General features: G+C 40.4%; 1 protein-coding gene across 3 annotated transcripts in view; it reads right to left on the bottom strand.

The window, feature by feature from the left end:
• Positions 1–9,674: 9,674 nt before the first annotated feature.
• The window catches only part of CNTNAP5 (contactin associated protein family member 5), a 316,013-nt gene continuing 302,010 nt past the window's right edge, over positions 9,675–23,677 (bottom strand). The window contains exons 23-25 of one of the 3 annotated variants that reach the window (XM_052792720.1): positions 20,186–20,257; positions 18,973–19,136; positions 9,675–11,797 (exon numbers count right to left, since the gene is read on the bottom strand). In XM_052792720.1, coding sequence (XP_052648680.1) covers positions 11,777–11,797; positions 18,973–19,136; positions 20,186–20,257 — 257 coding nt within the window. In that variant the 3' untranslated portion in view covers positions 9,675–11,776. Of the gene's footprint in view, positions 11,798–15,543; positions 19,137–20,185; positions 20,258–23,677 lie in introns of those variants that run through there. The other 2 variants (XM_052792719.1, XM_052792721.1) reach the window with 2 other exon arrangements.

Below are 23,677 nucleotides of genomic sequence, written 5' to 3' on the forward strand. Positions count from 1 at the left end.
TTCAAGGGTTATGCTACACTATCATCACCTCTTCCTGCATTCATATAATTTAAATCCTGAAGAGAGATCAAATCATCCATTAACCTCCCACAATAAGCCCTAAAATATTTTATAAGATTTAGAACCTTCCCCTTTCAGAGAGGTGAAAAGGTAGATGGAGAGAGGGGTGAGGGAGAGAAAAGGAGTAAGATCTTATTTAGGTCTAGTTGACCCTTGAGCACAGATTGAATAGCTGAAGAAAAAAAATGAATAACTGCAGAAGTAAGCAAACAGAGAGAACTGGATGTCTCTCTCGAGGATGAGGGCAAGAATACATGTGTGTTATGATGCAAGACAGTTCTCAGCATTCAGAGGACACCTGGCTACCATTCAGCAAAACCAGAAGACTATATAAAGCTGAAGAAGTGACAATCCTTCAAAAATAAAACTGTGGGTAAGCTAAGAAATCATCTGGGGGAATTCCTGCTGAGATATTGTGGTAATGTTTTAGAAGGTAATACAGTAACTGTAATCCCACGGAAGCTGTGTATTAATAACAAGGGATGCTTGTTCTGGGCTAAATGCCCTAGTTGAGCTAACAAACTGCATCACTCTCTATTACTTGGTGAAAAAAATATAAGCAGTTAATTAATGCTTCGGGGACTTAGGGGGAAGAAAAAGCAACAACAAAAAACTAAACCAGATTTCTCCCAGGTCCCCAGGGATAAGGAAATGCAGGAGGTAGAAAATAATTTATTATTTTATGTTATTTTATTTCAGCCAGAACTTTGTCAGAGGGCTAAAAAGAACAACTCAGCTTTAATAATTGAAAATTTTGAGCTTGATTCATTTCTGAGTAGCATTAAATTTCATTGAGTTTATAATGATATAAATTTAGAGCTCTCAAGGTGATCTAGTCCTTAATAGTTACCAGTGAATTTGGCCCACACATTGCATTAGTTAACTGTACTATAAAGATGCTAATGAGGTGAAGGGTAAGTAGGTAATTCTTTGCTAGCATAATTCCAATGAACTATGAAGGAATTTATTATGGTGTAATTTGTTTGTTCTGAATAGCTTGGTCTGTAGTGCAAACTAGTAGAAAGACCTTTTGGTTTGATGGAGGAAGACACTTATTTAGCAGTAGAGGTTATTTATATATAAAATTTAAAAAACAAACCATAAACATAAATATAAGTAAGAAGTGATACAAAAATAAAAATTCAAACACAGCGTCTCCAGAAAGCAGTTTTCAAGTACTTTGAATGGGGGTAAGCTGTAAAAATGTGAAGATACTGAAAGAGAGGAGCTGGACTGTTTGACAATTCTGGCTAATGATAGGGAAGCTGCTGGAACAATAGAGATGGGAAAAGTAGAGCTCCCTTCTGACTCACTCAGAAGATAGTTTTGACCTGTTGAAGTCGTCAGAAAAATTCCTGCTGATTTTCTAGGGACTTTGACTCAGGTACTGATGAACTGCTTAAAGGCTCCTGAAGCACATGAGGAGTGTCAGGGTGGAGCGGGAAGGAAGGCAGGGGACAGTTTTGACCTGAAATGTCAGTGTGCCCTGACAGCCCAGATGCAAATCTTTTGAAAAGCAGTCAGCTTCACTGTTTCACCTGAATGTCAATAGCTCCAGCCTGTATATATATGGTGAACATTAGTTGTGTAAAACAGCTGTTCAATATTTTTTTAACTATGCTGATTATTTTTAGTTCAATGCCTCTTTAAATCTGAACTGCTCCCTTATCACCATACCTCTGAGAAATCTGCCTTCTGGCAGTTCCCCTTTGAAATCTGTTTTTTGCCCATAAGGTACAGATGCTTAGCAGCAAGCCTGTTTTCCTCCCTTCTCAGCCTTTTCCACTGAGAATACAAAAGGAAACTTCATCCAGATTTCATGCTGTTCAAGAAGTCAGAGGGTTATCATCTGGCAAACTTCTGACTTCAATGGATTTTTGTGCCTGTGTGTGAAAATGTACAGATTTTATTAAAATGGGCACTTGCACTGCAAAGCTCTGCACAATGCAGGAGATCATGTTTTGAAAGTGTGCAAAGGTGTGTTGTATTTAAGTTTGTAATGTGTATGCTCTGTGTGAGTGTGTGTACGTGCACGCACACAAGGCTGCAGTTGTTGCAGCTTGGCATCGTGTCGGGGGGATTCAGCTTGCAAAGTAGGACACCTACAGTTATGTATTGACAAGTGAGTTAAGGGTGAAATCTGGTTGCCTAAATACTGGATCTGGTGCCATTGTAGACATTTTCGGATACACTGTTTCTTCTCTATCATCTACTATTCCAGTCTCTCATAAGAAGTCCTTTATCATGTCTGCCAACCGTATGATCATGTTGGGTATTGCAAATGGAACAAAAGAACTGTATTTTAAGAACGTGAATTGAACCCCTAAATTAGGTGCCTCAACCTGAAGCTGAATGCCATCCTTGTCAAACAGTCAGGATAGGTTTCAACCTCATGTTCACATCTTTAACTTGCCAAGTAGAGAAGGACAGTGTCTAACCATGCAGAGGCATCAGTTTATACTTAGTCATTAGAAGGACTCTGTTGCTGGCCTTTTTATCTATGCTCAGTAAGAATCAGTACTCTGTTACCCTCTCAACAGACATAACTCCTTTCTAGTCCTGGCTGTGTTGCCCATCCTTAAGGGCCTACAAATGCTGTAAGTTTGTGTTTGGACTCTCAGTCGGGTATTCTGGTATGTCTCATGAGAAAGTAGCAGAGAGAGTGCATGAGTATGAGAACTAGACTTTCAAAATATGTGTGATATGATTTTCTAGATGTGAAAGTCAATTTCTTCCAATTATGCATAATGTTAAACCTGTAAAGTAACACTGATAATGACACTAATGTTTCTACATATTCAGCATCAGGCTCTTTTGTGGTGCTGAGCACTCAAAAGCCCATGGAAGCAAGTTATGTGTTTGTGTGGTTCCTGCCCACTGACCATGCCCAAATGGATTAAATTAGTGCAATATTGGAACTTTAAATTTAAACTCTTCTGAACATCGCTGGAAGTTGGTCTGATCCAAATCCTTGTGGCTGAAGATTTCTTTTTAGTCCTGGTTCTGGATCCCTTTCCATAAAGTATGTAACATAGGCAAGGGCAAGCTTGTTATATCTTTGTAGTTTGGCAGCCCACAAGTCAGCTCTTCATAGTATTTCTCTAGAGACTTTTTCTTGTACTAGACTCTGAGAAAGGACCAAATAGACATTTGACAACAGAAGCTCTAGTCTGAGACAAGCAAACATTGACAGGTTTTTGGCGCAAGATGGCGAATGTCAATAGATGAGACAACATCATGGAGATTTGGGCCCCAAATGCATAAAGCCTCAAAAATATTCAGTCAATCACCAGTCTTTTAACAAGATTTTAGCATTTTATGAGAGTGCTGTCACATCTAATCAAATTTAAATCTAATTAATTCCCTACCAGGGTAGCAAACCCCTCTGTTGTTTAGTTTACATGAATACATCGATAGACTGGGCCTGAAACATAATCCTTACCCAGAAAATCCACTTTGAATATGACTCCAGATCCAGAAACCACTTCCTTGGTACATATATGTAGTGCTGCTGTGAATGTTTCCCATTTTCCATCCTGGCAAATAGTTTCAGTAGATGGTCCCCAAAACCCAAGCCTGCCATTACTGGGGTGGAACAGCAGTGCCCACAGAGCTGGGGACACCCATTGCATGCCCATGCTCAGGAGCACTCAGCTCTCCTTCAGTTAGGCTCCCTTTCAAACACATTTCCCTTGTCTACAAAGGGCTGTCGCTGCTGGACCCATGAGCTCCGATGGCAGCAGGAACCTGTTTTGCAGAACTTTTACTTGATATGTTTCAGAGAGCTGCTGCTGCTCTTCTTTGAAGAGCATTTCCACAGTATTTCTCATGGAGCGGCCCACTTACTTACTTAATGAAAAATTTTTGCAACGCACTGAAAAAAAATCAGTAGTAGACATTTTTATAATGAAGTCACAATTATTTGATTCTTCTTTTCCTTGAGATGTTCAACCTTTCCCACAAAGATGATCAGTTGGTTTTTTTTTTAATAAAAATCTCTTATAATGGAAAGAAATATTGTTATTAATTATTGTCTTTATTATTTTTTTTTAATTGCAACAACATGTAACCTCACCTGTGGGTAGCAGCCATGCTAGGGTCCCGACAGGCACAGGAAAGATAGCAGCTGAAGCAAATATAAAGGATCCTTTTTTAAAAACACCATGATATTTATATATTGGCCAATCCATGGCTTTTTATCTCCTGTCTGTTTTAGTGCATCATAATCCATTCACTAATTGTCCTCTTTATTGCCATCATAAGAATGGTTTTCAATTTTTTCAGGCACCCACCATATTAATCCCTGGTGTCTTTTAGATCCAAAGCAGCCTCCAAAGTCAGTCTTCCCCTTCACCTCTTTGTACTTGCAGTCAGCAGCTCAGCACATGACCTGTGGTCCCAAATGCATGAGCTTTGTGGGTACTTCTTAGTGCCAATCAGCAAGTGGGATTTAGGCTTTTAAATACCACATGGGATAAAAGGCAAGTAGCAGCACATCACTTCTTTTGCCTCAGAAAACCCAGGTCGTCCTGCTATGAAGGAAGGAATTTTATTCCATGGAAATAGGGATCGGGAGCCTTTCACTGGCTGAGAAGTGGAAATCTACGCCTGTCCTGGTTTCAGCTGGGATAGAGTTAACTGTCTTCCTAGTAGCTGGTACAGTGCTATGTTTTGAGTTCAGTAAGCAAAGAATGTTGATAACACTGATGTTTTCAGTTGTTGCTCAGTAGTGTTTAGACTAAAGTCAAGGATTTTTCAGCTTCTCATGCCCAGCCAGCGAGAAAGCTGGAGGGGCACAAGAAGCTGGCACAGGACACAGCCAGGACACCTGACCCAAACTGGCCAACGGTGTATTCCATACCGTGTGACGTCCCATCCAGTATAGGAACGGGAAAGTGGGGGCAGGGATTCGCCGCTCGGGGGACTGGCTGGGTGTCGGTCGGTGGGTGGTGAGCAATTGCACTGCGCATCATTTGTACATTCCAATCCTTTCATTATTGCTGTTGTCATTTTATTAGTGTTATCATTATCATTATTAGTTTCTTCTTTTCTGCTCTATTAAACCGTTCTTATCTCAACCCACGGGTTTTGCTTCTTTTCCCGATTTTCTCCCCCATCCCACTGGGTGGGGGGGGGAGTGAGTGAGCGGCTGCGTGGTGCTTAGCTGCTGGCTGGGGTTAAACCACAACAACACCAGAGGGGAGCTTATATATATAAATATATATGTTTATATATACATATATAACCCCCAAATATCTATGTATATATACATACACACATATATGTGTATGTATTTTTATCTCTGTGTGTGTGTGTGTTTATATGTAAACCCCAATATTGATCTTGAGGAGTGACTGATTCTCTTTTTGTTTCTCACAATAGTGCCTCAAAGTGATACGCTGGGTTTCAGATCCCAGGACCATCACCTGCCCTCGTGGATAGATGGAGTCCCTTTAATAGCCTGTCCTTTTTGGCTACAGAATTTCTTCTTTAACTTGATGATGCTGAGGAGCCTCTGGATCAGATTGTAAGGATCCTGCACAGCAGTCTGCTCTGGAAAATAAAAGTAAAAATCCTTTCCTTCTGCAGTAACTTTCTTAGTGCAATATTTACTGAACTCTTGGCAGTGTTGGTGGAGGAGTCAGAGCCTCAATATCGTCTTTTCCCTACCACTTTTTAAATGGTCTCTTCCCAGTGGGAAGCAGATAGCTTTCTGTCTTCACATCAGCCTGCAGCCTTTTGGGAGGACAGGGTGAACTAATGAAGGGAGATTTTTGCTTAACCATATGGGGTTGAGGTGCTCCTCCATCCTGGTGCAGGTGCACCAGCAGCAGTAGGAAACAAAACTGATGTCTGTGCAAGGCAGCTCTCTGCTGCATGAGCAGAAGAGTGGCCTGAAAGGCATAGCCCAGTCCTTGCCTATACTTGGTGTGAACAAGGAATTCTGGGGTGTACGTCTGTATGTAATTAAAACCAGGTCTCAATTGTGAGTCTTAATCAGTCTTTTGCATAAAGCTCAGGTGTATCTTACCCATGGAAGACAGCACACATATATGGGTTCAGATGTATCCTGGGGCAGAGAAGTCCTGCAGTCCTGGCCGTGTGAATAGTTACCATGCCTTACTATAACTGAGAGAAATCAGTAGAGAAACTGTTCCTGGTTTTCTCACTCCCTAACCAAATTCAAGTGAGGGATGACCTTAAAGAATAGAAGGTTCTAAGCAAGATTTAGGGTGGGATCAAAAATTTAAAAGAAATAGCAAATTCCTCAGCTGCCAGTAAAAAAAAAAAAAAAAAAAAAAATCTTTCTGTCACTCCATCTCCAGCTGTTGTCTCATCAGGGGAACTATGATATTTTAGGCATCTGCTCCTAGGACCACCGCCTGGCACTGATGTCCATATGGAAGTAAAAATTCCATTGTACATTTCACTTCTTTTGTTATCACTTATATTCCTACCCCAAGGCCAATACTCTGCTCAAGTGCGCAATCCTTCATTCAGGAAAAAAATGCTTCATTTTAACCATATAAACTTGCTAGCAGACTGCTAGCTTAGGTTATTGAAGCTGAACTATTTCATGCTGAATCCTTCATTTGTTATGTAGCAGCTTGTTGCCTTTCATACATTCATCATCCACATGTTCTCTCCATCAAATCCTGTTCATTTCCTGCTCTGTCCTGTTTATTACACATTATTTTACAGTGAAGCTTGTAATACACAGAATATCCACTTCCCTTCCACATTAAAGATTTTTTTTCTCTGCAGCTTAGCAATGGCAGAGACCCAGCAGCCACCTTGTACTTAGACATGGTCTCCTTATTAAGTAATGGATAAAGCAGAGATCTTCTGCCAGACCTGTCAGTTCCTAATTTCTTATTGCCCAACACCTTGCAAAGTGGGAATGAACTAAGAACTGGTCTTTTGGACAACTGGCCTCCCCTTTGTACCTCCTAACGAGGCAGAAGCACTGGATTTCTTGCCACAGTAATACTTGCTGTGTGGGAACTGCTTGTAGTAGACTCTAAATCATACTATTGGTGCCCCATCAGTGTTTTGGCTTTGCAGCATGGCTTGGCCCCCATCACTGCAGAGGTCTGATGACATTTTGTTAGAGAAGGGTGAAGGCAGTAAGGCTGAGGAAAATAAATGGGGGAAGGGAAAAAAAATCTTCTGTAGATATTAGTTATGCTACAGTGAATTCTGACACACCAACTGGTAAAATTAAGCATTAAGTTCTTATCAGACTGTTTTCTGTGATTTTTATAGGATTAAAAAAAAAATGCAAGAAAAGGTGTAAGGGAAGTGGGGTTGGCTTGTCTGAAAACAAGGAAGGCTGAAGAATGTGGGGAGCTGGAGGGATAAGATAGCTGTTAGAGAAAAAGGTCTGCTGCATGACAGGAAGGGATTGAGCTGTTCTTTCCATTCCCTTGGGAATGGGACAAGCTGTAATGGGCTTAAATTGCAGCAAAGGCTATTTAGCTTAGGCTTTGAGAAAGAGCGAGCAATGGTCTCAAGCTAAGAACAGACATCTCTGGCATGGGGGGGCTGAAGGAACAATATGACCTGTATGGCTGCTTTTTATGATTTCTTGCTAAACTAACAGGTATAGAAAAATAAGCACTGAGTGCAGTAGTCTAGTACTCGTGCTGTGGGGAAAAAGCAAAACAATACCACAGCTAACTATAGCAGGGCTCTCCTGCATTTCTTTCACAGCAGTGCTCACTTAATGGTATTTGCCTATATACATTTGCCAATGGGCCTTTGGTTGAAGGAATAAAGCTTTAACATAGAACACTTGCTATTCGTGTGGATGTTGCAAAACAGGTGATTTTTTTTTTTTATTTTTATTTTTATTTATTCTGTCTGATAGAGAAGGACAGCAGGTGCTGAGGAAGAGGGAGATTTGACAACAACCCACCATGATACCTTGTCCCCTCTTCCAGACATTGCCAACTAGCCATAAACTGCAGTGAATGATGTTTTGCCAGGCTGCCAAATAGTTATATGCATTTCCATTACAGTAGTGCAATTATTTAATGCAACCTTCTGAATAATGTCTTTAACTCATCACATGAGAGTTCAGGAAGACAGATGCATAATGAATTTAAAAAAAAAAGCATGGGGGAGGCTAAAGCAACCACCTAAGGTGTTAAAGAAGAAAAAATAATCTCTTGCTCCTCTCAGAAAACAAGTCACATTGACATTTCCAGACTGTAAGGCATAGAAACTTCATTTCCAAGGATTGGATTAAAATAAAATTGTAGGAGTCAGTGCTATCCTTACAAGTCTTCGTAAGGTTACTGCTCCTGCTATATTAGCTATGAAGAAAGAAGGCTGGAAGTTTTATATAGGTATTGCTCTTCCTTGCTCATTTTTTTCTGAGAACAGTAACTTGGTGTGGGATTCAGTGTAACTTGAAGTTTCTGCTAAGTGATATCTAACCCCTGCCTCTCACACCCACCAGGAACGAGGGAACACCAGGAGGGTGGTGTTAAGATGGCTCTTGTGCCTGCCTGCTGCATGGCTGGTTGTGGACTGGGACATGGGCTGTAGGCTGGATCAGCCCCATGAGATGGGCACTTGTGCACTGTTGCCTGCAGAACCCCAAGGTAGGTACTGCAAAGCTAGCCTGCCAGACAGCACACCTCCACTCAGGACTACAAACACTTGTTAACCCTATCTTCTGGATGGCAGTCCACCCAGCAATGAAGGGGGAAAAAAATTAAACTCATAGAGAAGTTCCTAAGAGAATGAGACCCACAGCTTCCCTGCTAATATAAAAGTCTTTGGCTAATGAAACACAGAATGTGTAAGCACTGAAAGTTTAGGATGAGGATTGCACCAAATGCAAGCATGCAAAACTCTTGAAAAAGAGTCCTCCTCTTTGTACTCACTAGGATTTGCTGTTTTCTAAGTCAGTGTTTACTGGTTCTTGGTCGATAGTATCAAAGACTGCAATTTTCAAAGGAGACAAAGAGATTTATGTTCTCAGTATCCACGGAGCGGGAAAAAAATAGTCAGTGAGACTGAAAACATAAAGCCAAGGCAGAATCACCGAGACTGAGCCAGGTCCAGTTTATCATGCTAGGGACGTGTGTGAAGGTGGCAGTGTGTGAGTGTGATCCCTATGACAGCCAGAAGTGCAGTTGTTGCGTGAGGGGACGTGGATGAAGCAGGACACACTTGTTTATGCACGGCAGGCTAGGGAGAGAGTATATTTGTGTGTGTGCACATGTACGTGTGCATGGGTACCTGGAAAGTTACAGAGCTATGACTAGGCATGTTTTCTAACTAGAACTAAAGCATGTCTCCAGACATGACTCTTAACCCCTTAGGCATCTGTGCCCATATGTACCCCAGGGTAGCTGCTGCAAACTAGCATTAATCAGGTACGTCAGGGATGTGGGTGATGACCAGATAGCCTCTGACAATAACTTTTAGCCATAGCTGAAATCAATAAACCCAGGTTGTGGGCACTTCAGCCTTTATTAATATCCAGTGAGATCTGTTGGCTTAGACTTAACATGTAAGTGCCTGAAAATTAGTTTTCCCATCATCAGCACTTTTTAATGTCCATTCAGGTAGATGATTAAATAAAAACGCAGGAGGAGGCATTTGTCTTCCACACAAAATCATACAAAAAGTCTCTTTTTATTAAATATACATTATTTACAGTTTAAGTCTTTCTTCTGTACAACAGTAACCATAGAAAACAAAAGAAGCTAAGGCTAAATTTTTTCAATCCCCGAACAGTGTATTAAGACATGTTACATTGTCTACAAAACTGACGTGGACTGAGGCAACGTCCTGTGGAATTCTCTTTAGAAAACCAGATAGTGAAAGGGGAATAATCTAAAACTCCATTTTGCTTTTTTACTGTAACTGAGAGACTCTTGCATTATCCTTGGACGGACCATTAAAAGAAAAAAAAAGTCTTTTTTTTTTTTTGCTTTGCTACTGAAATGAGCAGTGTTCTGAGAGATTTATTTAATATAATTTGAGTAGAACAAAGTAAAATGAATGATGAAGGGCTTATCTGTAGAAAGAGCCAATTTTTTATTATTACAATTATTTAATGTCAGCTAGCTTTCACAGCCTGTGAAGCTGCTTTTTGCTTTTTTTTTTTTTTATGGGGGGGGGGTGCCTTCATTTTTCAAGTAGGATACAGTTCACCACAGTCCACCCAGGGGTGGACTCCATTAAAACCCAGTAAAATCCTTCTAAAGTCAGTGGGTGGGCTCCCAAGTTGGTTGGCAACACACCACCCACAGATCACCCTTCCTCCTACACACATTTCCAGAAACTCCTGAAGGTGATTTAAGCCATGTCATGGGCTTAAGTGGAGCTGAAGTTCATTGCCTTATCCCAAGTTTTATCCACAGTTCTGCTAGAAGACACACACAATTGCAGTGAATGCAAGTCTTGTTGACAGCAGTAGGGGATGACAAATATAAGGTCCTGACTTGAATTCATATATGTCAGCCCCAGTTTGCAGAAGATCATCACTGCCCTTGCTTAGGGCAATCCGAGGCTTAATTCATCTGTGCGATGTATCCACACTGACCTCAACAGGATTACAACCAGGTCTGAAGCTGGCTCTGTTTCTTTTACGAAGTGCCTTTCAAAGCAGGTCAGGTACTACAACGTTGAGCTTCTTGCTATCATCTAGATATAATGGTCTATGTTAAATGTTTCATCTGCAAAACTCACAGAGTAGAGATTTTTATGGCTGGATGCCTGAAAAAACATGTACCTGCTTGTTCTCCTAACCTCTGTCTGAAATTTCATGGAGTAGGCTTGGGTGTCCAAGTACTCCTCTGTGTCGTGAATGGGATGTGAGGCTGTTACTGGCTGTATCTATGCTTTACCTCAGAAGCAATCAGTTTTCTTTCTTAACTATATGCCTGCTCAGCTTTGGCAGCAATGACAAAACACATCAGAAAATGGTTTGCCTGAATGATGCAAGAAGGAACTGTAAAGGGCATGCAAAAGTGAGTAAATAATTTCCCATGCAGAAATCGTTATCAGAATGACTGTCTTTAGGGTTGTGGGATTGAAATCCATGAAGAGAGTGATGACCGGCATATCAAGAAGCAAATGGTGTTGCAATGTGAACAGCAGTCAGTAGTTTAGAAAAAAGCTGCCACAAGCATCCTAAGAGACGGAGGGATGGAGAGAGGAGAGTTTCTAAGCAAACACCATTCTTTGGATAACCTGTTGTACCCAACATTTCATTAAATGTTACGATTGTTTGAGGGAAACCATCCCCAATTCTTCTTTGGGGTATCAGGGAGAGCTCCAGTGATCTAACTGGAGACATTCAGATTAGTATCAGTCAGAGGTTTGAAATCCTCTCCGATGTTTGAAGTACATCTCCAATAGTTTACAGATCATCAGGACAATTAAGGCTATGTTTTGGCAGGCTAACTAGTAATTCATTCCATGGCAAAAATGAATCGTGGAAAAAGACCTGAAACCCTCATATCCATCTGATGGTTACCATGGTTGGTTTCCAACAGCACAACCTTTCTGAGAGCTTTTGCCTCCTGCACTGCCTCATTGCAATTGTAATTTGGAGAGTTAATGTCACCATTCCCCCTTACAGGTCACCACCTTTAGGTGACTACATCTCCATGGTGACTACATCTCCACAGTGGAGTGCAGTCTCCCTTCTGGCTGAGCACCCGGCTGACATTTTGAGAATTATGCAATTTCTTCAAATTTCTGGTTTCTGTGACTGCCAGGAGAAAAAACATAACCTTAGTTAGAATTGTAACACAAGTTCCTCTGCCAACTACCACCAATTTGATAGCCCCACATGTTAAAGAAAAAAGGAGAGAAAAAGAAAACAGAGATGAAGTAGATATGGAGTGACACTGTTAACACAAACTGTTGCCTTAATCTCTCCTTAGCTCGGCTTGTAGACTCAGTACATTACAAACAACAAACAACGAGCTTACAAATTACAATAGTTCACCAGAAAGTGTGCTTTTTTTCCCCAGTTTTTGTTTTTGTCAGACTAACTTAGTGCAAAAGATCACAAAAATAAGTACCAATACATAGAAATATCCCAAACTCCTATATGCATGACTCAAAATAACCAACCAAAGGAAAAAAGCTACTTCAGATCCAAAAGAAGACTGTGCTTAGAAGTTTCATGTACAAAAGGAGCATGAAGGAGGGGGCCGCCCACACCGAAAGGGGATGTGAAGAACTTTTCATTGAGAAAGGAAGTGCAGCAAAGTGCAGAACCAAAGGGAACAAATCATGCTTTGAAGCTGTGATAGTAACTTGTGAAGAAAACCCCCAAAGTCCTCAAGGGCATGGTGCAACTCTAACTGTAGTCGACCAAGAGGCCTCCCACCAATCTCAAAAGACTCTGGATAAGGCCCTTGGTTTGGCAGGGATGTAACTGTATCACTTGGCTTGTTTGATAAGTAGTCATTACAAAACTGCATGAAAGCTTTGCAATAGCATTTGTCTCAGAGAGCTTCACAAAGTCTCAGCTTTTGCTCAAGCCTTTTAGAAAGTGTTGCTTTTTGAAAAATAAATAAAAAGATAAGTAAATAAACCCCTTTTGTGTCTGTGAAAAGCTGGCAGTGCAGAATAATACTTGAAACTGGTCATCTTCAGTGTAACCTTTGTGTAGGTGACGGCAACAAACAATGGCATGAGACAGTGGAGCACAAAGGGGTCAAATTCTGCCTCCTGTTACATTCTTGTTAAACTGAGGTGAAGGACATACTTCAACTGATTGGCTTACACTGCTGGAATGGAAGGTCGATTTTGTTCCTAAAATGGAATTTTTTTCAGGGATTCATCTCATTGAGAACTTAGGGCTTCTGGATGGGCACTTACTATAATTTGAAAAGCCAACAGCTATGAGACATATCTGCTTGGGGCTAGCAGATACAAGACATGACAGACAGGAGGCTTGCATCCTTAGTGGAGCTGCAGAGATACTCTAGTTCATCTCAGATGGCACCAGACACGCAGGGCTAGAAAGGCATCTTATAGGTCTGAGTTAGGTTTAGATTATGAGATCTGTGTAGATCTGTCTACATGTATGCTATCTGCCAAAGCTTCCACAAGGCAATGAATGGATCTTGGATCTTGGATCTAGAATAGACTGGAAGGAGAGCTATCCTCTCACAAGCTCCACAGATTACTGATCGGATTGCCACTGACTCAAATGGGTGCTTTGACACCTTATTTTCATGCATTTGGCTATAAGTAGACACATGCATTTCCTAAGCAGAGTTGTCTAGTATAATTTTAGATGCTAGGAGGTGTCCTTCCTTGATCCCAGCTGGCATAAAAACAAGTCTCTTCTAAGACCTATGGAGATGTGTCTACTGGAGCTGCAAAACTAGTGTAAAATTCCTGTATGTAGGCAAATTCTACTAGAAGTAGCTAAGCTATTGCCCGGAGCCTACCCTGTCTCTATAATCAAGGGAGAGAAAGATGCACCTCTAGAGAGTGATTAATTGAATCTTAAAGGATGTCTGAGATATTTGCCCTGTCCTCACTGACCACAGGACAGGGCTGGATGACAAGTGTGAAACAGGTAGCCTGTAAAACCAAATGCAAAATGAAACAAACCCAAAAGACTCAGATAAAAGCAATCTTCAAGTGCTTCCATAGGTCTAGGACTCAATCTTATGCTCAGCAAAATCGACAGCTGACTTCATGAGGAGAAGATTCATATCCCCTCACCACAGGGAAACTATATGATGTATTGATTGCTCCTCACCCAATATGTGTAATATGTGATCAGCTAAATGCTTAATATAGACAAACATCTCATTAAAATAAGGATTTGGTTTACACTGTAAAAATTGAGCAGTTGTTAAATAGGATGGGTTAAATCTGGCTAGATCAGGTTAAAATAAAGCAGAGAGAAAGCATCTCATGTTTGTATTTTGGCTATCAGTTTTAACTTAAACGTCAGGGGAATCTCATGACTGAACGCAATCTGATAACAGTACAGCCCTAAAAGGTTTGTTTTCACAGCTAGTTCACCCAGATGAGAATCCTCGTTTAGCCAATGTGAGTTAAAAGCCTGTCTTTTGTTTGGCTTTGTTTTCACTGGAGACACACCCTAAGTGCTGTGCCAAGGCAAGAACAAGAAAAAGAAAAAAAAGTGTACACGTTAAAAATTTATTCAAACCACTCACACTGTCTTCTCTCTAGCAAGTGAATAAGGACAGATGAAATACTTACTGCAAATTACATAGGTGACTTAGGACCAACGCTTTATTTCCAAAAGAGAAATGGGACTCAATTTTCAAAAGTATTTAAATGTCTTGTAGTATTTTAAAATATTTCACAGCAAGGCAGAAGCAGAAATCCAACTGAAATTAATTTAAGTGCTCATCTTGTTTAGTCACTTAAGCATTGATCCACATCCTCATGAGACTAAATTCCTTTGAAAGCCCACACTTCACTCAGGTGGCAGCCTACCTCTCCCTGAAAGTTAGTAGGATTTAGCTTTCCAACAGCCTTCATTTGTTTTCTGTAGCCAGACACCAGGGCTCTCAGACAGTCCTTCTAGGCATCCAACTCAGACTTTGCATGACTAAATATCTTTATAATCATGGCTGTTACTGGCCAAGTCATTTCTGGAAAACAGGAAATTTCAGTGTCTAAATCCATATCTAACTGACTTAGAAATTTCATAGCCTAAAAATCCCTGCCTAGCAATAATCATTTTCAGAGGTTACATACCGTAACCACCAGGAGAAAAAAAGAGACATGGTGTCTTCTATCAGCCCCTGCTTTTGTTATGAAACTTATCCTGGCAGAAGGAAGAAAACCCAAACAACCAAACACCACCTCCAAACAATTCTTTGATATTCTCAGGTTTTCCATTGAGACAAGGGGAGTCAAAAGAATCTCTGTAGATATAATAAAGGGGGATGAAAGATGACGTTTAGTGCTTACATTGTTGAAATTAGCTGAGGCAGAGACAGTCCTTGATAAGAAGAGCTGGCCCCAAGAACCAGCCAATGAGGCAGAGACAGTTCCTGATAAGAAGCAGGAGCTGGCCCCAAGAGCCAGCCAAGACTGGTCTTGCGGCTTGGGTGAATACCAAAAAAACCACTGAGCCTGCGCAAGAAAAGAGGTTACTAGCAGTGACGAAGAGGAGTCGTCTGTCTTCATCTCTGCGACCACCAGATGACCACCATAAGGAGGCACTGCACAAGCGCAGTTGAGAGGAGACTATGGAAATGACCTCTCGGAACTCATTTTAATATGAAGCGGGGACAGACTATGCATATGTATAGGAGTATTGTGAAACTCTATGTATATGTAACACTTGATTGTATAAATTTGAAGCGAACTGCCGAGTCAGGTGCGCACGACTTTGGTGGGACTAGCCCCCCCCCCCCCCCCCCCCCCCCGTGCTGCCCAGCGCTGAATGAACATACCTACTTTACAATCTTACTGATTGTGGAGTCTGTTTTCTGCATGTCACCGTTAAAATAAATCCTGAAATTTTATATATAAAAAGTATTGTTCCCTATGTTTACTGAAAAATGTTATCTAGAATGATAGCTAAAAGAAAAAAGGAAAGACGTCCCCATTTAAAGAGCAATTTTAACAAAAATAGCAGAAATGGTTTGTAATAGACGGGAAAAAGGGTCTAATTTGAACTGTGGAAAATAAAAGCAATTTTAACGCTGCTAGATTTTTTCAAATTTGCATTTCTTCTCTTTTTTTAAAAATTATTTTTAGTTGCCTTTAACTGGTACTGAAGTAAATCAGATTAAGCCCTCACTAAAGAAAGCATTATAACAAAAAAAGAAAAAAAAAAACCCAGAAGAAAAAGGAGTTAATATTAGGGTATTTCATACAGTATCTTTTAGCTACCTTTTAATAAGAATATTGACATCCTGATTTAGAAGATAGGATTTTAAATGGCAAGTCCATACAAGTGTGTTCATTTGTCCAGCCCTGTAGCATATAAATAGTCACATTTCATTACATCCATAGGTATAGAGCATGTGTTTCTCTATACTTATGCATGTATTTATGTATGTGCAGTTCATTCTTTTTACAGATGCACACCAATGTAGCTAAATTTTCAAGGAGTTTTACCAGCCTGGGCTATATTAAATGATAAAGGAAAATGGACAAAGAAACAACTTACACTGTATTGCCAGGTCTGGGCTTGCACACAGCATGCCACTACACTCGCTCTCTGGCCCAGGACTCGGCCACTGAGCTGTATCTGAAATATTTGCAGCAACACTAATATCTACATTTGGTGATGGGAACTTGTTCCGCCTTGAGAAAGCTCAGCATCTTGCATAATCAGGCCCTAAGATGGCTCGAAGTAATTTAGTCACTTGAGAAATGAGAGGACTCTGCTTCATTGCTCAGTCTCCCTTTTCCAGCTACTCCGCTGCTGGAGCTGTTTAGTGCTTTATTGTTGCACTTTGTAGTAATTTATTCCTGGAAACTAACATGTAGGAAAGCAGAAGAATGATTTGTATCTGTTAGTTTGGCTAGAGAAAAATACACACCTGTGGGCTTTCCCCTCCTTCCCATTCCATTCTTCATGAACAATTAAGTATATTAGGACTTCAGAGATGTCTCATACAGAGGCCATTTCAGTAAGATGACTCAAAAACAGGCAGAGAAGCCTATGTGCTTGCTTATTCCTCCCCTCCTGCTATGCCAAAGCAAGCAGCTTTATCTGGGGGAAGGAAGGAAGGAGAAAAGAGAATTGCTTTGCCAGGACTTCACTGCAGAAGATAAAGCAACATAAAGGGAACACAGCTAATGAGTCCACCATTATACATCTCATCATGCAGAAACACTCTCAGGTAATCATGTATCATGCAAACAGCCAGCATGAAGCAAAAGGGCTGTTGTCGTCCACAGTCGAGGAAGAATGGCACCAATACTAATTTCAATATAAATAGCTTTATAAAATTGCTTGGTTAGAGTTCTGGTTATGGGGCTGGCCTCACACAGTCCTCTTCACGTGAGAGTGATATCATTCCAAGATTGCTTTCTCTTCACCAGATGCTACTTCCAAAAGAAGTGGTGAAGAATTACCATATCCAAACTGTCATTTATTTATTCTTCCTTGTCTGTCCCCTCCTCCCATCAAAAATATAGCTAGCTACATACCCCTGCAATGCGCTGCCTGGAAAAATAGCACCTGTTGCATGTGTTACCTCTTCTCTAGTTTGCTGTGGGTTATTATTTGTTTTTAATCTATGTAAAAAAGATCACCATGCGGAAACCCCAGGATGACTGCAGAAGGCTGTAGGGGGCAAAGAAAGAGATTCAGCTGCACAATAAATTGTCCTGAATTCATTTTTTTTTTTCTTAGCTGTTGGATTGATTAAACTGTCTGAAACCTTCAAGTCTGACAGCAAATTCTACATAATCTTCAGAAGCCCTGTGAAGGCAGTACGTCACACAGACACAAGCAGGGTGTGAAAAACCTCCCTTGGTGGGACTTCTCCATTTCTCACCCTTAGGATGTCTGTGACTGAAAAGAAGTTTTTTGAGCCTCACACTGAAACCATACAGCATAAGTAAAACCGGCAGGATTTGAGTCTTCAGTATTGTTCCCAATCAGCTAAGGACAGAAGACTTTTTATAAAAACAGCACAGAAGATTAATTCAAAGTAGAGTATTTGGGATCTTTTTTAACTTGTTTCCCTAATGTACTTCCTTGTAAACAGGGTTGATCAAATATTAACATTTTTAGATGTGACATCAGACCTCTCTCTATTTAGCTTTGGAGAAGATACTCCAATTTCTACAAACAGGAAATACCAATCAATCTTTCATGCAGTTTTGTTTTGGTTTTTTTTTTTTTTGAGTAGCTGCATTTTTTTCTTTTTTAGAACTGGCAGAAGGTGTGACTCATGTTTAAGATTGAACTATTTTTGTTTTTTCTCATCTATGTACTTCGTCTTTGCCACAGTGGCAACGGTGTTTAACCTCAGCATGTGATAATCCTCCATATGGCATGAACAGGTATATGCTGCATTTCTAACATTTCAGACAAATATAGAGCACCTAAGTCCTAGCAGCTTCCTAAAACCTTTGGAGATTCAAGCTACTATTTTCCATGCTTCAGCTAGAGTTATGCTAGAGTACGTTGGGTCTACATAGCCAGCCTTACGAGATGGAGGTGAAAGAGGTGCACGGGAATGACATTTATTGTTGATACATATATTGTTGGAAAAGTACTGATAAGCCTAAAAGTTACAGTAAAAGGACAGGAGGTTGGGGGAAGGAGCTTAATGAGGACAGTTTTCTTTTTTCTTACCTCATACCAGCTTCCCAACTGGTATAAATTAATGTAACACCATTGAAATCAATAGATATATATCAATTCATATCATTTGAGAATTTGGCCAGTTCTTTATGACTGCTGTAAATGAGCCTGTAAAATAAATCAGGCATTTTGGTCTAGTTCTTTCCCTCTATCCTGTCCCAGTATCTGTAGAGCTACGTGTTCAGCTACTTTACTTTACATAGTCCAGCTCTAGTGTAAAAGTGATGAATTAAATGGGTCCAGAGAAAAACCAAAATAAATGTGGGGACTTTGAAACATCCAGAAACCCACAGCAGAAACCAGGTGTGCATGTGGATCTTATTTTGTGTAGGGTGGGATAACAGGTCTCTTGAGCTGCTGAAGTAAACTGTGACTGCCAGGTTCTTGTGCAGAGAATGAGGCACTGTGATTGTTGTCAGTGTTTCCTGTGCAGGGCGGTCTTTTCCAAATGAAAAAGAAGTTAGCAAAAAATGACTGTTTAAAAAAAAATTACAAAAAGAAAAAAGGAAGGAAGAAGGGAATAAAGGAAGGAAGGTTAGGGGAGTAAGAGTAAGAAGAAATTGCATTGTCCATCAGATGAAATATTCCCGTTTGCACTCGCTCACTGTGTTCTGCAAGTCAATGTCAGCTTTAAAGGAGCTCTCGAGGTTTTCTGGGTATTCCTTCTCCTTTGTCTGGCTACTTCGATGTGCTTGTTTGTGCTGATAGAGAAATCTGCTCATGATGGCAATGATGCAAAAGATGATGAATATCACAACTGCTATTACACCTGAAGAGGGGTAAAAAAGGAAGGATAGAAAGAATAAAAACCAAAACCAAAACAAAACCCCCAATTACCTCAAAAATACATTACCAATGCACAACAGCTAGTGGATATGATAGATCAGTTCATCTCAGCCTGCACACAATCATCTGCCTCTAACACACCCTCCCTGGTAGTTTTTATTTCTATTTTGTCACCTTGAGTAAGACTTAAAGCAGCAACCATTGATGACATTGACCTAATTTCAGTCAAATTCTGCTTTCACTGGAAGTAAATTTGGATCAGTGTGTTTGTTTTTAAAAAACTAGATCTGTATGCTCATACAAATTCCTGCTCTGTCATATTTTCTTCTGTGTTATCTCTGGAAACCTTGCATGAGCCTTGTTCACTTTGGTTTATAGCTTCTAGATATTATCAAAGGCAGCTCCCTACAGGGCATCCTATAAAATAAACAGAGATAAATTGCCTTCCAGGTTGTTAAAGGAAAATGAAAACCATACATGAACCTATAAGGACAACTTTCCCTAGCATATAAATGCTTCCATATGACCTAGCAAGTTCCTGTACACCACCAACTTGCAGGGAGAGAGCTCAAGAAATACAGGATATGTGAACACTGTGTTGAGGCTCTCATCAGAGTGGTGTGTAAAACAATTACTAGCTAGCTGGGTCTTAGATTACAGAATCACACAGAATCAGAGAATGACTGAGGTTGGAAGGGACCTCTGGAGGTCTTCTTGTCCAAATCCCCTGCTCAGGCAGGCAGATAGACAGACTTTGGTTATATTTTAGAAGACTCACGTTCTTGATGATCCACAATGCCTTTTTTTGGTGATATCCAACACCACATGCTGCCACTCTTGGCTTCATTCATAATGCCGGTGCCTATCTAGGTAGCTTGATACAGATATGTGCTAATAAATACAGCAAATACTAGACCTGCATTAGATTACAAAAAACTCGAGCTGGATTTCATGGGGCCCAGATTTAAAGTACCCTAGATGTTTGCCTTGACAGAACTATTTTTCAATTGTAATCTTTAAAAATGAAGTTACCTCCAATCACAGCTGAATCGCTTCTGACTGCATTGGTGAGAGGCTCTCTTTCATCTGTCTTCCCAAAAGTATCTGCAGTTGGTTAAACAGAACAGGACTTATTTTTTGTTTCAGCAATATTAATTTTCTCCGTGGCTCAGACAGAAACATCTTCTTACCCTTATGAATTCTAATCTGTTTTCAAAAGATGTGATTTGGGGGACTGGAGAATCAAACCAGAAAGGTCTCTGAAAATTAAAGTGAGCTTGCAGAACAATTTTCTTCTGCATCTTCAGGAGTAAAGTCTGTTAAGGGTATATTTAAAAGGCAACAGAAAGGCTCATGCTAATATCTGAAAGTGTTGCCTCAGTTTATCAGTAGAATAATCAGGGAGACATTTGAACTAAATAGCCCATTGGGAGCTTTTCTCAGTCAGAGGGTTTGGGTTTTGGGGTTTTTTTTTTTTGATACCTGAGAAACAATATCAGAAAGAAGCAAAAGGAAAGGAAGGTTAGACAGATTTAGACCTGACCTATGTTTGTAGATGCAGATATACAAGTCAAATTCAGTCCCATAAAGAGAAACAGTCTCTGCTTGGGACAGCTTCTTGGAAGGGATGTTTTTCTCTCCATTGCAGAAAAGCGGTGGTCAAATTGGATTCAAAACAGAGAGGGGTCAGAAATGAATTCCTATATTAAAGGCTCCTTGACGCTGGAGCTTTCTTGAACTACTGTTGAAACACTGGGCTAAACAGTCTACATGCTGGCAGTTTCAAATTCAGATCCAAGCCTGAGAGGTCAAGCCCTCCCTGAAGTCAGTGGAGTTATGGCAGTATGCCTACTTTAGTCCTGCACGTTTCAGAAAATGCTGTGTTTTCTACTGCTAGATGAGTCCAGCTTTTCTGCACTTTCACATTTTTTTTCCTTTCAGCTTACCCTCTGCTTTGGCGAGATGCCTATCTGTGTTTCTCTCCTTTACAAGCCTCCAGGCTATCATACAGAGGATGTACGTGGCAGTTACGGATGACTGTCTCTGCTATATATATTATATTGCTTTACCAAACTGATCTTTCTGATGCAAGAGGTGGAAGCCTAACTGAGAAATTCGGTGTTGCAAGGTTTATTGTAATTGAACATCCTTGTCTTAGTAGCCAACTTGGCCACATTTTGGTATCTTATTGCCCAATAAGATGATTTTTATTGAAACGAGCAACAATTTCATATTTGTGTATCAGCAGGTGCTGAGTTTGCAATGATGGTGGCTTTGGGCTATTTAGGTTATTAACGGGGGCACTTTTTCCTTATTCTCTCCATCACTGGTACCAGACCCAAAGATGTGCAGAAGGCATCAGCCTCAAAGAGGCTTTCATGTTTTAAAAGATGCAAATCTATTGCTAGTTTTAGGGGTGGAAGGATTTCTCATCAAACGTATCCATACTGAAAAGTCAGGGTTCCCCATATCTGCAGTTCATTGACTGAGCTACAGGCACAAAAAGGACTTCTGGGGCCAAGTGAACACCACCAGTACACCCATTATCAAAGTGAATGGTAAATGCCAATGACAGATTTGGACACTCGTGTTGAAACCTATTTACAAGAGACCCCTTGCTTGGATATTGGGTGCCTCTAGTGATGTTGCCAAGAAACATAGTCATGGCACTGCTTCATCTCATTTACTACATTTGTGGAACTGGAATAGGGATAAAAATTGTGGTTTTACACATAAATTCAGATAGCATCATAGAAAAGGTAAGGTTGGAAGGGAAATCTGGAGGTTATTTAGCCTAATCTCAAGCTTTTGAGCCTCAGCTCAAAGCAGGGCCAAATTCAAAGTTAGATCAAGGTTGCTCATAATTTTGTACATCATGGGTAGGTTCATCTCCTTTATTTTTCAGTATCTCAGAGTTAGCTATATAAATCAAGACTAGTAATTTAGGCTCTTTTTATTTAGTGAAACAGAGGAAAAGAACCTACAGATACTTTATACCCTAAGATGGCTGTCAAAGATGGACAGCATGATTTGCCTATTTCTTTCCACAAACTAGAAGAAGGAAGCAATCATTATTTTAAACTCAGGATAATTTAACTTTCAGATACTGGAAGCTTGGTGAGATATTTTCTACCCCAACCCTCGGATGGCGCCAGTGAAATCAGTTACAATAAAAATTCACACCTGTTGAACATCAGTCGTCCTGTAGTAGAGAAAAATCTCCAGCTATCTGGTGCATGGTATTAGTCAAATAGAGTCATAAAAGACTATTAACTATGTATGAAAAAAGCATGAAATTAAATTTCTACCTTAAAAATTATTTAAGACATCATTCATGCCTAAAAGATTATGTAAGATCTGACACTAAATGCTATTAAAGCTCCACTATTTTTTTGGCAACTGTCACCAGAATTTAAGCACTGAGAGGAAACCAGAACAAATGCTGGAGATCAGTTTCAGAATGGAGGCCAACAGACGTAGGCCTTAAGAATTATGTTTTGCCTGAGAAATAAAATCAGGATACAAGGAGAGGAGGGTTTGTTACAGCAGAGCAGATGGCATGTGACAGCAGAACCATCTCCAGTGGGAACACAATAAACTCTGAAGCCAAGGAAAAACAATACTGTGTCTCATATGAGACCTTAACAGGACATCCTCCTCCTTTTAGATAAAACTGATGACATTACAGCGTGAATCACTGAGGTTGGAAGCATCGCTGAGGTTGGAAGGCCCCCCTGGAAATCATCTAGTTCAAAGCCCTACTCAAATCAGGGTCTATTACAGCAAGTTTCTCAGGGCTGTATCCACTTGGGTTTTGAATATATCCAAGGACGAAGACTTCACAACCTCTCTGGGCCTCCTGCCACCTTTGCTAGATTTCCTTCTCATTGTGATGGACCATTCTTGATCTTGGAGGAGATGATCCTTGAACCAGCTCTCCTGGATCCCTCTTCTCACCAGGGCTGTATCCCGTGGGATTCTTCCAAGCAAGTCCATGACCAGGTCAAAGGTTGTCCTGCTGAAGTCTGGGGTTGCAGTCATGCTTTCTGCTTGCTTTCCTTCTTCTCAGGATCCTGAGATCTCATAGCTACTACAGCCAAGGCTGTCCTAGCACATCCCTGGCCAGCTCCTCCTTGTTTGGAAATACCAGGTCCAGCCCAACTAGCACAGTGAGACAGGGACTTGCACTGTTTAAGCTGCCTTTCAGAAGCAATTTTTTTCTGTGTAGTTTCTGACTTATGAAAGTCTTTGGCATTTTCTACTTTAAATGTATGAAGACCTGCTCTTCAGCTGAAGTAGACAGACAGCTCAAGACTCCACCATTCACACAGCTGAATCTGCTCTGGCATTTACATTATTTTAATATATATAAAAAAAAAGCACAGTAAAAGTCCATTATCTCTATGTCATCAGTGTAGAGTTCAGAATACCAAAGCCTCTACAGCAAGGAAGGTGATTTGCAGATCTTTTGTTAAATATCAAAACCACAGTAAGTCACCTTTCATATTGTGTTTCGTAATCAGA

This window comes from Harpia harpyja, chromosome 7, assembly GCF_026419915.1.
Source record: "Harpia harpyja isolate bHarHar1 chromosome 7, bHarHar1 primary haplotype, whole genome shotgun sequence".
NCBI classification, from domain to species: Eukaryota; Metazoa; Chordata; class Aves; order Accipitriformes; family Accipitridae; genus Harpia; species Harpia harpyja.